A 15,530-nucleotide genomic window follows, 5' to 3' on the forward strand; every position below is an offset into this window, starting at 1 on the left:
TGGGTATTGATCCTGGAATATCTCCACATCTAAAATTGCTAAGAATTCCAGAAAAACAATTCCTGAGGGTCAAGTCACAAAGACTTTTAGAACAAGTGCAAACAAATACTTCCAGAAGTTCAAAAGAAGACTTTAATTCTGTTCTAATACAGAGAAGTGATTTTTCGTTGTCACTGATTACCTTTTCTCCTTCTTTGGACAGATGGGAAATCAGTTTAACTTTTACTCCTTGGTAATGTCATTTCCTTCAGGCAATGAATTTCAAGTGATTATCATCCCAGTACAGTATAAAAAAGTAACCAAAATAACCTTTGTTTAGTGCTGGTTGAGGTTGTTAACATAGTCTGAAACAGGACCTAGTTCTCCATGACCCATAGCAAATCAGCCTACAGCACGAAGCCCGAGGTGCTCCATCCACACTTGTACCTGTGAAGCAGTCAGGCTGGGAGAGGATGCAGCCGACTGGGCGTGGTGGTGGTACTGCTGTTGCTGCTGTAGCTGCTGTAGTGGTTGCTGCTGTGCTGTTTGTAGTTTGTTTTCAGATTGTGGCAATGGCTGTATTTGGAACTTGTCTGGTTGTTCTTGCTTTACTATCAGGTTCTTCCGAAGCTGTTCAACTACTCTTTTCTACAAAGGAGGACAAAAAAGAATAAAATCTATGAGAATATTGTTCTATCTCAGCTGTATAGAAATAGGCAGCAATTATATGCCTCTGACATCTTTTCTGTAACTAGCTTATTCTAGATCTTGTTACCTCTAAAATTTACAGATTAGACAACTGAGGAGAAACCCATGGCATAAGTAACGTTTTATATCAATCTATAAAGGGAAACGGAGGCACAGATGAGAAGAAAAGCTAATGGAGGTCGCATAGCAGAGCTGAGACTCCTTGACTATTATTATTTAGTGTGCTGGGCTGGAAGGGCAGTATAACGTAGCAGTGAAAACACAACTCTGCAAACATACTGCCTCAATTCAAATTTCAGTTTTGCTACTTACCAGTTATATGATGTTGGTCAAGCCACTTAACCTATCTGTGCCTCAATTTCCTGTTCTGTAAAGATGAGGTGATTAATAATATCCTTAGGATTCTTACGCGTACCAAACTGCCTCACGTAAAGTACTCGGAACTATGAGTGGCACACACTTGGTCATTTATTTATTTTTTTTGCATCTGATAACATACATACCAGTTATGCTACAGTAATTTTTGTTAATCAAACAAACATCATGTATCTAATGGCAGTTTCAAACATTAAACAGACTTTTAAACAAAGAAACCTTGATCCCAGCACTATGCAATATACACAACAGACATGGTAAATAACTGAAACATGTAACTCATGAGCACTGCTTTGCTGGGACAGGATCTGTGAAAACACATACATTTGCTTAGGCAGAGTAGTGTTTTAGCTATACGGGATGAAAATTTTTAATTAAGGTTTTTTGAATTTTCTGTCCTTGTTGAAATCCAAGAAAATGGTGCATTTGGAAACCTTCCTTACTATGATAATACATTTCAACAAAAGGTAAGCTCCACGCGGCTATGGATTTATTTTGTTCACAACTAAACTCTGCATCTAGAACTACGGTGGCTAAGTAAATGTTCTCATTCTCTTCACATGATGTGTGAAGTGATGGAACCAAAGACCAGCAAATGGCTCAGAGAAAATATAATAACCATTTGGGGTCAGACCTGGGTTCTGACTCTCCTGCCCTAATGGCTGGAAGCAAGTATAAGCAGCACTCCTCGCCTACACTTTCAAGTGAGTTCACCAGCTGAGGTTTGTTACTTCTGACAAAAATAGATTACTGTCTTCTCATATAGATTTAAATAGAGAAGAAGTAAATGAAGATCTTTAAATAAGGGGTTAAGTGAAACATAAGGGCCGGGCTGATTTCACATTCCTGCCTATGATTCTAACCAACTTCACTACACACACTCTCTAAAGAATCCAAACCTGCAGGTTACTTCCTTGACATATTTGAACATTAAAACATTTACAAAATGGATTTTTAAAAACTTCAAGTCAATACAAAATACATTCTTGAGAAAAATTTTAATATTTTTATTACTGATTCTTTTTAGGCAATGAAAATATCACATAAAGGCCAATTTGGCGGGGCGGGGGGCGGGCAGGTCTGCTATGCTTTGTACTCTGCTAGCACCACCTCTTTGAGCAGTTAAATATTAAAAAGAAAAGATGTAGAGTCCAAAGTCTTTCCAGAAACCATCTGCAGAATACTAAAAATACAAATTAATAAAAAAATTCTTAAAAAATAACTTTCAAGTCTTCAAAATCCTATTTCTCAAGTGTAAAACTTAGGTAATTGAATAGATATAGTTTAAGAGAAGGGGAAGTAACAGTAGCGGTGGCATGGATAATCCTGAGTACCACATGTAGACTTTATTGCTTGGTGACTGCCAGAACAATAAGACATTTAACAATTAAGTAATTATTTAGAGTTGCTTTCAGTCCCCCTCCCCAACATATTAATCAGCATTAATCAAACATATTAACAAACTAGCTAAAGTACAGCATCATTCTTAGTCCCTTTACCAAAACAAAAACAAACCCCCCCAGCTCAAATCAGGGGGAGGAGAAAAACCAGGAGGAAATAATACAAACACAAATGTGACACCTGCCAAAAAATAAACTTTGAATAAAAACAGCACAGGAGGGCTTCCCTGGTGGCGCAGTGGTTGAGAATCTGCCTGCCAATGCAGGGGACACGGGTTCGAGCCCTGGTCTGGGAAGATTCCACATGCCGCGGAGCAACTAGCCCCGTGAGCCACAACTACTGAGCCTGCGCGTCTGGAGCCTGTGCTCCGCAACAGGAGAGGCCGCAATAGTGAGAGGCGCGCGCAGCGCAATGAGGAGTGGCCCCCACTAGCCGCAACAAGAGAAAGCCCTGGCACAGAAACGAAGAGCCAACACAGCCATAAATAAATAAATAAAATTAAAAGAAAAAAAAAAACAGCACAGGAAACTAAATAATTACTATACCAGGCGCAAAAGGAAAGGGTGTTTTTCTCCTCTATAGCTGTTTTTAGGAAATACAGTGTGCTCTCCTACTTACTGCCTAACCGGGTTAAACTAGAAGCAAGAGACAAAGCTTGGAACCCACTCCCAGTGTTTTGTACAACAGAAGGGAACAGTAGGGGAAAGAACAAGAAAGGGACGCAGGCTAGAGTACTCTGAAGCCATATGGCTAGAGCAAGGTGACAACCAATCAGAACCAGAATCAGAAACGTGGGAGTCAGTGAGTCACGATGCATTCACAACTGTTCCTCCCCCAGGGCCTGAAACTAAGCGAGGAGGGGAGATGAGATCAAAATACTTGCAAACTTTCATTAGTCCTTGAGAAGAGGAAAAAAAGAAGAGAGAGAGAGCTGTGCAGATTGGACACGGGTCAGATCATATGAGGTGAGTAATGCTTTCTTTGAAAGAAGGCGCTGGCATATTTCAGAGAGCCGCTCAGAAATGCATTGCCCTGGCAGTCCTTGCTGTGTTCACCAGAAGCCTAGAAGAATACCCAGAATATAGTTGTGCACGTCTATGAAATTTTTTAAAAAAATCAACGGTCAGGGGAAGCACTGTTGCCTTCTGTCAAATAAACTATTCACTGCATTTTGAAAACCAATGATCTAAAGTTAGGTGAGCTCTGCAGTGGAGGCGCTCCTTAGGTGTACAGAGACCCTGCACACTCTTTTAAGAACCAACTAATAAAGGAGAGTTGCCCTGTGCAGTAGGTGGCTTTTCTAGGCTCCACAATCCAGTCCTGTTCTAGTTCAGTCTTGCAGCTCTGGCAAATACAACAGTCACATTAACTCCAGCAGGACCCCAGTCTGCGTCAGTACCAGTTCTGGGTGGCGGTGAGAGAATACAGCTATAATATTTCATAAATTTTAGCTTGTAGAATCAAGCAAAGTTCCTAAGAAGCCTCATCTCCACAGGAAGTGAGACTACATTCTTCTACCATTTCTTTGTCTTAAAGAAATCATGACTTCTGCTGGTCACTGATGCAGGTTATACTGGCCTCAACAACTGGATGTTTTCAATGTTGTTCACATATAAAGGAGACCTTTAAACATAGCTAATTATCTTGGAACGTTATCCTGAAGCTTTCAGAAAAGGCTAAGTCTCACAAACTGGCCATTCATCACTCACTAACAAGTTAATGAGAGCTAAAAAGGGGGGAGGGGTAAAGCAATTACACTCCAATAAAGTTGTTAAAAAATAAAATTAAAAGCAGGGGTGGGGAACAAAAGAAAGGAAAAAGGAAAAGCTGGAAAGAATGAAGGCAGAAGAGAGAGAGAAAAGTTAACAATTTATTACCTTCTCTCCTTAATATATTTTCTATAAACAACAGGCCAATGTGCCAGGTATCCAGAATGGCAAGTACCGCCCCCCCCCAATGCATCTGTCAAGAACTGCTCCATAAACCCAGAATGGGATTCCAAGCCTCCAATTCCCTTGACATGCGCATCGCTAGGTTTCATCAGGGCTTGTTCAGGCAGAAGGGTTCACAGAGCCTCTGACACTTGAAGTCACAGTTTCTGAGACAGGTAGTCACCGTGATCAATACTGTGACATTCAGCGATACTATCAACGTGTTCACACGACAGCAAGACAGATTCCAAAGAAAAACACAAAAGTTTATCAGTCCGATTCAACAGAAAATCGGGTTCGTTTTTCTGCTATGGAAGTCAATCATTCCAAGTGCCATGGCCTTGGTCAATACAGAAGGGAGATGGAGTGGTGGAAGAACAGCCCCTACCCCTCCAATCGAGCCACCAATTTATTTCCATCCAATCCTCACACAAATCTTAGAAAGCTTCTCTCAAAAGCAAATGCAGGGCTTCCCTGGTGGCGCAGTGGTTGACAGTCCGCCTGCCGATGCAGGGTACACGGGTTCGTGCCCTGGTCCGGGAGGATCCCACGTGCTGCGGGGCGGCTGGGCCCGTGAGCCATGGCCGCTGGGCATGCGCGTCCGGAGCCTGTGCTCCGCAACGGGAGAGGCCACAACAGTGAGAGGCCCACATACCGCAAAAAAAAAAATAATAATAAAATAAAATAAAACACAAATGCAGGCACAAGCCCTGTCCTCCACAACTGGACGCTGGTGCTTCAAGGCTCCGTTTTTCCACACAGTCACTGAGCTTGCTTGTGTTCCACTCAGCATTATCTGTTCTTGAATCAATTAAGAGAGGGCCACATCCACCCAGACATCTTCCTACACAGTACTGCCTTAAAAATTCATCCTTGTTTCCTCTATGATCAACCACACAATCAGAAAATATAACCTCCCCCCTCATACCAGAAACTGGTAGACTTGTAACTTGTCACAAATCCAGAAAGTCAAGAACAAACCCTACCCATCTTCATACCTAAAATGCAATGAAAAATCTTTCCAGGTCTTCAGACTCACCAATTGCCCAAATGAAACCAGGGATACTACATTTTTTGTGTGCATAAAAACTAACATGGAGAAATTTACATTTCTTAATAAAATCCGAATTTACCCAAAGAGAAGAGAGGAGAAAAATAACCTTTCTACTGTCCAACTGAAAGTCAACCAACTGTTTTTATAAGTAACACCAATATTCAACAACACTGAAGATACAGGAAAGAGATTACATGAGTCTTCAGAATGCTGCCTCATAATTACCCTCTAAACAATAGGGTATGTTACTGGCTTAACATTAACGACAAAATTACAATCCAGAGTAAAAGGTATGTGCTGTTTAAAGAAAATAGAAAATTAAGTGAAGATTCCACCATTTTATGAACAAAGACACAGGAACAAGAAGCAATAAACTCAAAATAAGCTCCTTCTTGATGTAATATATTACTGAAATTCAATGAGAGAATATGTACTGAAGTTATTAGAGGGAATGTTTAGGGGAGACACACAGGATAGAATTCTGACAGGACAGTAGGAGGAAAAATATTGGTGGCAGCATCTATAAAAATATACTTAGGGGAATTTCCTGGCAGTCCGGTGGCTAGGACTCAGGGCTTTCATTGCCAGGGCCCGGGTTCAATCCTGGGTCAGGGAACAAGCTGCGTGGCATGGCCAAAAAAAAAAAAAAGTGTGTGTGTGTGTGTGTGTATAGACACACACACACACATATACATGCATACTTAGAGAAAAATAACTGTTTCATTCATTTTGTAAGGCACTAGAAGGTTTTCCCCCAAACTCTCCAATATTCAGTTTCAGGGTTAGAATTAGACAAATAGCTTCTAACCTTATAAGCCTTATTTAAAAGGAATATATTCTTGAAAAACACTACCTGTTTGACAGAGCAGCATCTACAACCTCATCTTATACAGTGAACTGTGTATGTTGTCTTCCAAAGAGGATTTGTTTGGTCATAGAGAGTTGGGAACATAGTTATGTTATAGTTCTTCACAAGGTGTCATGGAATTTGAACAGTACAATTTAGATGAATTAAGGAACAGCAGCAGTTGGAATTATCAGGGGTTTTTTTTCAGTAAAGTTCAAAATTCTCTACATGGATGCTTAACAGATGGTGGGGAATGCATAAGTCATGATACTGATTAGACTCTGGCTTCTTTAATTAAAAAAATATTCTTTGGGGTTTACTCTTCCTTCAAAATACACACACACACACACACACACATGCACACACACATACACACGCTGATATGTACCTCAATAGGTTTTACATCCCATCTCCACAGGAGATTAGACCTTTTATTCATATCAATGGGATTTATATCCCATTTCCATTGGGGATTAGACCCTTTATTTGACAGCCTGATTGAAATGCAGTTTACTTTTTTCTTATTTAGCTCATTCACGCTCTGATAGGTAAACTCAACCCCACCTTCCCCCAACTCCTTATGCATGACTATAAAGGACTGCTAAGACTGCTATAGTCAAATTCTGTCTAAATCGAGGAACCCTTCTAAGAACCTGGGGACTGTCTTTAATTTGCATCAAACAAGAAAAAGTGTAGCTGTTTACTCAAGAGAGATGGGTCCCTGGAGAACTACAGTGCTTCAATATGTAACATACCCAGATGCTAGGACAAAATAGTACCAACACAGAGACAGACTAAAAAAGAGCACTGCATGCTGGGAATGGTAGTTGTAATATATTTCTCTATAATAAAAGACGAACGAAGCCAAAATCAGGACCCAGTTTGCTTGCATTTAAGTTCTCTATGTTTCTTTGAAGTACTAAGCTATACTGTCCTGCTTGCTTCAGAAAGATGTTGAAGATCAAATGAATTAATGGTAGGGAGTGCTTAGGAAATTGTTGAGGGCAATGTGAAAATCAGAGATGATAACCCACAAAAAATACAATTTCTCTAGTGTGAATTTTCAGCTAAGAGCAGCAGCTAACTAAATGTGACTTTTCAATGTCAATTATCTTTTTTTCCCAATTTTAAAAAATTATTTATTTATTTATTTATTTATTTATGGCTGTGTTGGGTCTTCGTTTCTGTGCGTGGGCTTTCTCTAGTTGCAGCGAGCGCGGTCCACTCTTCATCGCAGTGCACGGGCCTCTCACTGTCGTGGCCCCTTTTGTTGCGGAGCACAAGCTCCAGATGTGAAGGCTCAGTAGTTGTGGCTCACGGGCCTAGTTGCTCCATGTCATATGGGATCTTCCCAGACCAGGGCTCGAACCCATGTCCCCTGCATTGGCAGGCAGATTCTCAACCACTGCGCCACCAGGGAAGCCCCTCAATTATCTTTCAATCATTTTATTTTTAACACCTAGTCAAACATTTTATGTTTGTTCAAACCTCTTTTTTTTTTAAACGAGAATCACCAAAAAAAGTACAATTAAGAAAGAATGCTACCTGTTGCCTTTTTATCTCATAAATCAAGGTTATTAGGGAATATTTTCCTGTGTAGAAATCTAGGTATGGTCCAGATTTCTTATACCTCCATTAGTGGTTCAGGGCCATATTCTGAATGCATAAAATAGATGTCCAATTTAAATGTAACCTGACCCAGCAAAGACCCTAAATACAGTAATGAGAACAGCAGAAAAAAACATAAGAACCATTTATAATCTGCGCAGTTTAGCTGTTTGCTAATATAGAAAAGTGTCTGAATCACTGTTTGTACCACAGTGAGATATGACACAAAGGCTATTAATTTGTAAATTAAACTCCAGTTCAGTAAAATGCATGGCCCTCTGTAACTATCTGTTACAAACCTGCACATACCACCAGCTTGTCATTCATCATTCCATGGCTCTACCCCCCAACTTAAAAAGCAGCATTGCCTTGTTAATGTCAGACCTGTCCCATACACTATAGAAATTCTCTCACTGCTCTGCCCTGAAGCTGTTATGGTTTTCCTCACAAAAGAAATATGATTGGAAATGGCTGCACAGTAGCTGTCCCTGACAAGTTGGATATGAAAATACAATTTAAGCACAATAATGATCCTAAAATGGGGGGAGGGAAAAGGAAGAAGAAAACCAAAATCCTGTATTATTTTACAAAATACTGCTCAGATACAACAGATTGTTTTGCTTACTCCAAGCCCTGGGTACACTGGAGATAATGTAGAAAGCCCTCTTTTCACAGAAACATAAGACATAATCAGATTCTGGGAGAGGTAAATATAATAGATTATCTAACCAAATTCTACACAGAATACACGTACTAAGTCATGGATCAATCATTTCCAAAGGCAAGGATATATTTTAACAATCCTCAATTCTGCAGGTTTTGCTTAAAAGAGAGAAAAAAGACAGACAACAGTATTAGAACAATATACTGTGTCAGGCAGGATATATCAGGTAGAAAATATTTTTTTATAAAATGTAATGTTTACCTTACGTTTAAACAAAAGTAGGTCTTATAAATCACTAAACACTGATATTCTGAATAAGTATTTTAACAAAAGTACAACCTGAACAATACTCTTGATGCTTAAAAACATGTTTTTTATCACCTGCCATAATAGGATAAACACGTAGATTAAAAGGTTCCAAAGCTACTGAATAAATATCTTTTAATTTCACAAAAAGTATTCAGCATTTCAGTAGTTTATCACCAAGTACTTGTTACAATCGCTTAAAGAAAAAAAATGAACAGTGTCACATATTTACTTTCTGACAAGACCCCACATAAAACAACAGAGGAAGCAATTCTATCACCTACGTAGGCTGCCAAGATGAGGGATAGTCAACTTCAAGAGATTGGACCTTCCAAGACACGTGACAGAGGATGATTTGCACTACTTTGTAGTTAGTCTGAGTTTTCTGCATCAGAAAGAGAAGAAACCTGAACTCATCTTTCAGAATTTCAGAGCAGGTTTGATTTTTTGTTTTAAACTGTCAGTACTAGAAATATTACTAAAGAGAGAGAGCTTCAGCAATATAGGAAAAAAAAGCATGAACAAAGCATTTTGTTAAAATTTTTTAATTTTTATTAAATCTGAGGTGTGAAGAAAAACATTTTTCATAGGTTATGAAAATTACTAAATCCAATTCACAAATCTCTACACAAATATTTCAGGTCTTTACACACACACACATACACACGCAAGCACATACTCTAACTTTCAGAAAAGATGGAATGGCCACAGTAAAAATGATTTATTTTTATCTTCTTTTAGCATATTTTTTATTACTGAAGGTGTAGTTACTCTTTACTATACTGTTCTCCAGTTTCCACATCCAACAAAATTACTGAGGTGCAGCGCCAAAAGAGAAGAGGACATTGTACTGAACATAAGATACGTCCCCCCTTTTTTTTTTAAATAGACAATTTTTTAAATTGTAGCCTGCTTTTCATTTTTATATTTTATTTTATTTTTTAATTTATTTTTCACTGAAGTATAGTTGATATACAATATATATAAGTGTACAATACAGTGATTCACAATTTGTAAAGGTTATATTCCATTTAAAGTTATTATAAAATATTTGCTGTATTCCCCATGTTGTACAATATATTCTTGTAGCTTATTTTATACCTAATAGTTTGTACCTCTTAATTCCCACCCCTATATTGCCCCTCCCCCCTTCCCTCTTCTTACTGGTAACCACTAGTTTGTTCTCTGTATCTGTGATAGACTTAAATTTTTTTTTTTTTTTCTCGGTACGCGGGCCTCTCACTGTTGTGGCCTCTCCCGTTGCGGAGCACAGGCTCCGGACGAGCAGGCTCAGTGGCCATGGCTCACAGGCCCATTCGCTCCGCGGCATGTGGGACCTTCCCGGACCGGGGCAAGAACCCGTGTCCCCTGCATCGGCAGGCAGACTCTCAACCACTGTGCCACCAGGGAAGCCCCTAGACTTAATTTTTTAAAGCAGTTTTAAGTTCACAGTAAAACTGAGTGGAAAGGGACTTCCCTGGTGACGCAGTGGTTATGAATCCTCCTGCCAATGCAGGGGGCACAGGTTCGAGCCCTGGTCCGGGAAGATCCCACATGCCACGAAGCGACTAAGCCCGTGCGCCACAACTACTGAGCCTGCACTCTAGAGTCCACAAGCCACAACGACTGAGCCCATGAGCCACAACTACTGAGCCCACGAGCCACAACTACTGAGCCCACGAGCCACAACTACTGAAGTCCGCGCGCCTAGAGCCCGTGCTCCACAAGAGAAGCCACCGCAATGAGAAGCCTGTGCACTGCAGCAAAGAGTAGCGCCTGCTCGCCGCAACTAGAGAAAGCCCACGCCCAGCAATGAAGACCCAACGCAGCCAAAAATCAATCAATTTATTTTAAAAAGACAATGATGATATAATCACTGCACACCTATTAAAACAGCTAAAAAAAAAAAACTGAGTGGAAAGTACAGAGAATTCCCACATAGCCCCTGCTCCACCACCCACAGTCTCCCTATCAGCAGTCCATCAGAACGGAACATTTGCTAAAACTGATGAACCTGTGTTGGCACATCATTATCACCCCCAATCCATAGTTTACACTAGAGTTCACTCTTCTTTTAAAAACTGAAGGATAGTTTATTTACAGTGTTGTGTTAGTCTCTAGTGTACAGCAAAGTGATTCAGATATACATATATATAGATATTCTTTTTCATATCCTTTTCCAATATAGGTTATTACAAGATACTGAATACAGTTCCCTGTGCTCTACAGTAGGACCTTGTTGTCATCTATTTTATATATAGTATTTGAATCTGCTAATCCCAAGCCCCTAATTAATCCCCCCCTTTCCCCTTTGATAACCGCAAGTTTGTCTTCTCTGCCTGGGAGTCTGTTTCTGTTTTGTAAATAAATTCATTTGTATCTTTTTTTTTTTAGATTCCACATATAAGTGATACCATATGATATTTGTCTTCGTCTGATTTACTTCACTTAGCATGATAATCTCTAGGTCCATCCACGTTGCTGCAAATCATATTATTTCATTCTTTTTTACAGCCGAGCAATATTCCATATATATATATATATATATATATATATATGTATATATATATGTACACCACATCGTTTTTATCCATTCATCTGTCAATGGATGTTTAGGCTGCTTCCATATCTTTTTGGTTATTGTAAATAGTGCTGCTATGAACACACTAAGGTGCATTATCTTTTCAAATTAGAGTTTTCTCTGGATATATGCCCAGGACTGGGATTGCTGGATCATATGGTAGCTCTATTTTTAGTTTCTTAAGGAACCTCCATACTGTTCTCAATAGTGGCTGCACCAATTTACATTTCTACTAACAGTATAGGAGGGTTTAGGGTTCACTCTTAATGCTGTACATTCTATGGATTTTGACAAATGTACAATGACATGTATCCACCATTGCAGTATCATATGGAATAGTTTCATTGCCCTAAAAATCCTCTGTGCTCTGTGTATTCATCTCTCCCTTGCCCAACCTCTGGCATCCACTGATCATTTAACTGTCTCTATAATTCTGCCTTTTCCAGAATGTCATATGTTGGCATCATATAGTAGTCTTTTCAAATTGGCTTCTTTCACTTAGAAATACATATTTGTCCTTCCATGTCTTTTCATGGCTTGATAGCTCATTCTTTTTACCCCTGTATAATATTCCATTGTCTGAATATACCACAGTATATACAGTCTAATACAGTCTAATGCGGCAGCTGGTGAGTTCTACAATGACTACAATAAAAACAGCAGCAATAGTATCAAATAGATATCACCTGCCAGGTAAGACACTAAGGCTCTGAGCATCTAAGTGACTTGATCTAGATCTCAAGTTATGGGCAGAGTCAGACTTAGAAGTTCTAGTTCCTGGTATCTAATTTATCTTTCCCCTCCCCCCATTATTTTACTTGCTGGTAAGGACTTGAAGCTCTCACATCTATATACTGTATAATATGGCAAGCCACAAAAGCACCTACTAAAAAACCTTAAAAAAAAATACCCGCCCTCCATCCCATTCTACTTTTAGGAAAAATAAGTAGAGAGGCATTATAGTGCAGCAAAAAATAATACAAACGGTCAAGAAATCTGGGTTCTGGTCACATATCTGTCACTACACTAGTTTTGTGACCTTGAGTAAGTTATTTACCTGATCTTGGTCTCAGTTTCTCCACTCAGTCTTCAATATTCTCTTCTGTTAAAATTCTGTGAATCTCTAAATAACAAGAATACAATCTCTTGATCTTTACTTTCCACCTCTATAAGCACAGTACACAGAAAACTACTAGCGCTCACAATGATGATCTTGACACACTACAAAGAAGCTAAATCATTAAAGAATAGTTTCATTCAGGGATTAAAAATTCACATGAACGGGGTCAAGCAGGTAATGCATGTGAATGAAGCAGGCCAGCTATGAGACAACAGAGAGTGATGGGAACTAAAGTCAACTGGAGAGGGAATGACCTGTCTAAAGGCACTAATGTAAGCATTGCTTTTAACATTGTGAAAATATCTTTGTTACTTAGATTAAGCCCATGGGTTACCAGTTTTCAACCTCTAGGCAGTAACTACATTCACTGAACTGTAGCTCCTAGGAGAGGAATCAGTCATCACTTAGGAATTTTTTCAACAATAAAAGGTGAGTCAAAAAAGAATTTCAGATAACCAGAAAATTCAAATGGCTTTCCTGTCAAGCAAAATCTTAGCATTGTTAAACAGCTGGGTTGTGACTTTAGTGGGAAGAAGCACAGACATAAAAGCAAGTGATAAACGGGTATTAAGAAAAATATAAGATAAAATATCTTAAGATATGAGAGATAATATACAAAATATAAAAGAATAAAAAATTTAGTAATATGTTCCATAATTGTGCCAATTTTATCCAAATAGCTTAAAGTACCTTACAGACAATTTAACCTCCTCCCATCATGTAACACCGATGTAAGAATGAGCTAGAATCAGTTTCTCTACCACCCAACCGTAGCTGTCCCTAGGGCTGAAGAAAGCAGCTGTTTAAACAGCCACACTGCAGAGGTCAGAAAAATGAAAACTACCTTGTTGAAGCTGTCCAGGGAATTACAGAAAGCAAAACATAATCATCAGACTTGGAATCCAACCAGAACACTAGAAACAACTCCTACACTTAACTGGTTCTTGTTTCTGAGTACTGGGGATTTTTCAAAATCACTTAGTTTACATGATTAAGGAAAAGGAACTTATATTATAAACATACGTATTCATTAATAATTTTTCAAGAATCTTACTTTCTGAGTGAACCCTAAATGAAAAATGATGATACCATTTTCACAAACATTTCCCTAATAGTGTGATTTTTTTAGCTTAAACAATCATACATTTATATAGCACTTTCCAGTTGTAAATTTTCACACCCTCTTATCAAATAAGATTCTCACAACTACATGGGGTGAATTAAGGCAACTGCCTTTGATTCAGACAGGGAAACTGAGGTGACTGACGACTAACCAAAAGTTACGCAGTTACCTAACAGTAAAAAGGGCACTAGAATATGGAATCCCTCTCCTCTGGAAAACTAGTCTGTTTTTCTTTTGTGCTGAGTCTAGTTTCACTTGCTCATAGGGTTCCTGCTATGTGCAGAGGGCTCGCACCCGGCACTCCTCACCAAAGCTCCCAGTGCGAAAAGCTGGAAAACTAGTCTGAATGAAGCTCTGTTCACTGAACAAAGAGCTGGAGCTCATTTGTCTGAGCCAATACTTCTGGGGCCAACAGGAGGTTGGATGATATCCAAGTGGACTGACTAAATGTAGAGTATACTGGTGTGGGGAGCTCGGCCAGGGGGAGAGATGTCCTTTGTTGGACATCCGTCTCTAGATATAGTTAACTGTCTGGAAACAAAGACAGACTGTCAAAAGCCAAGGAAGAAGAATAACCTGTGCAACAAACTGAAGGGGCCAAGCAGGAGAGGAGCCTGAGGATGCGGTCAGGTAGGAATTGGGACAGCCGGAGATGAAGCATGGATGGCTTGAGAGATGGGTCTGGAGCAAATTATACCAAGAGTGACCATCCTAAGGCAAATTTCCTATAAGCTCTGAGCACCAGAAGGGCTGAGAATGTTCTTAAAGGGATTGGGCAGTGCTGGATAACTTGCTCCAAAATGCCAGAGAGACTGTATTTCTATCATCAAAGATATTCTCTCTGGCAGCTGAGGAGGGATACACGCTGGAGCCAACACAACAAGAATGATACGCTTCCTCATCTATGGAGTATGATGGACAATTTTAAGATTCTGTTGCTAACCTTCTACCTCAAGCCAAAAACTTCAATTCTGGAACAATGACTTCAATTTAATAAATGTAATGGATGCTGGCAACATTTAGACTGGTAAAATAGTGGGTTCCAGTATTTAAGGGAGTAAATCACAGCAAACTTTACATACCAGCCACTAGTATAAAGCTGGATTTAAAATTTTTATTCACTAACAGATTTATCCTACTGCCATAAAAACTATACAGCTATTTTGCTTTTAAAGTAGAGTACAGATGAGCAAAACCCATATGCAAAGGGGCTGGGGAAATAACATTATAAACCACACAGAGAGGTTTTAAAATCAGCCTCCCTGCTTTCAGAGCCGCTGCTAGGAATCCTGGCTGCCCCTCCCTCACCGCCATGCAAGACCAGGGCTCAGTCAATAAGACTGCTGTGCAAGTGACACAGCCATCACTTCTGCTTAGTCTCCACAGGCCTAATGTATGTGATGCTGAATTTACTATCTCAGTAGGCTGCACAGCCTTGCCAGGAATGGTTATATTTTAGACTTTGTAAGAAAAAGATGTCAGGGGTTTTGTTGTTGTGGCATCATTCTGCAACACCTTGTTTCAACTCTGCGCTGAGCTGGCAAAAGCACTCAATCAACTCGGCTCCATAATCCAGCTCCACTTGCCCTTCAGATGTTCCAGTAGCAGGATGAATTCGCAATACTCACTGGCAACGTGACATACTAGTACACAGATTTGTCCACTCATCACACCCTTTGAATGTCTCCTTGGTCCTTCTCTGTCCTTGTACCTCCAAGCTGTCACTTTCCTTTCTAAATATTTCCTGTGATATTTTCATCCAAAGGAACTAAGGATCTAACTCCATCTCGAGCCCACTGAAATGTGTGTAATAATAATCTCTGCAATATGGAC

General features: G+C 39.5%; 1 protein-coding gene across 1 annotated transcript in view; it reads right to left on the reverse strand.

The window, feature by feature from the left end:
• PHF21A (PHD finger protein 21A) overlaps positions 1-15,530 on the reverse strand; it is a 189,663-nt gene that overhangs the window by 50,565 nt on the left and 123,568 nt on the right. The window contains exon 7 of the mRNA XM_082845639.1: positions 427-627. Within this exon, the coding sequence (XP_082701765.1) occupies positions 427-627 (201 nt within the window). The remainder of the gene's footprint in view (positions 1-426; positions 628-15,530) is intronic.

This window comes from Leucopleurus acutus (assembly GCF_964270905.1).
Source record: "Leucopleurus acutus genome assembly, chromosome: 8".
In the NCBI taxonomy this organism is placed as follows: Eukaryota; Metazoa; Chordata; class Mammalia; order Artiodactyla; family Delphinidae; genus Leucopleurus; species Leucopleurus acutus.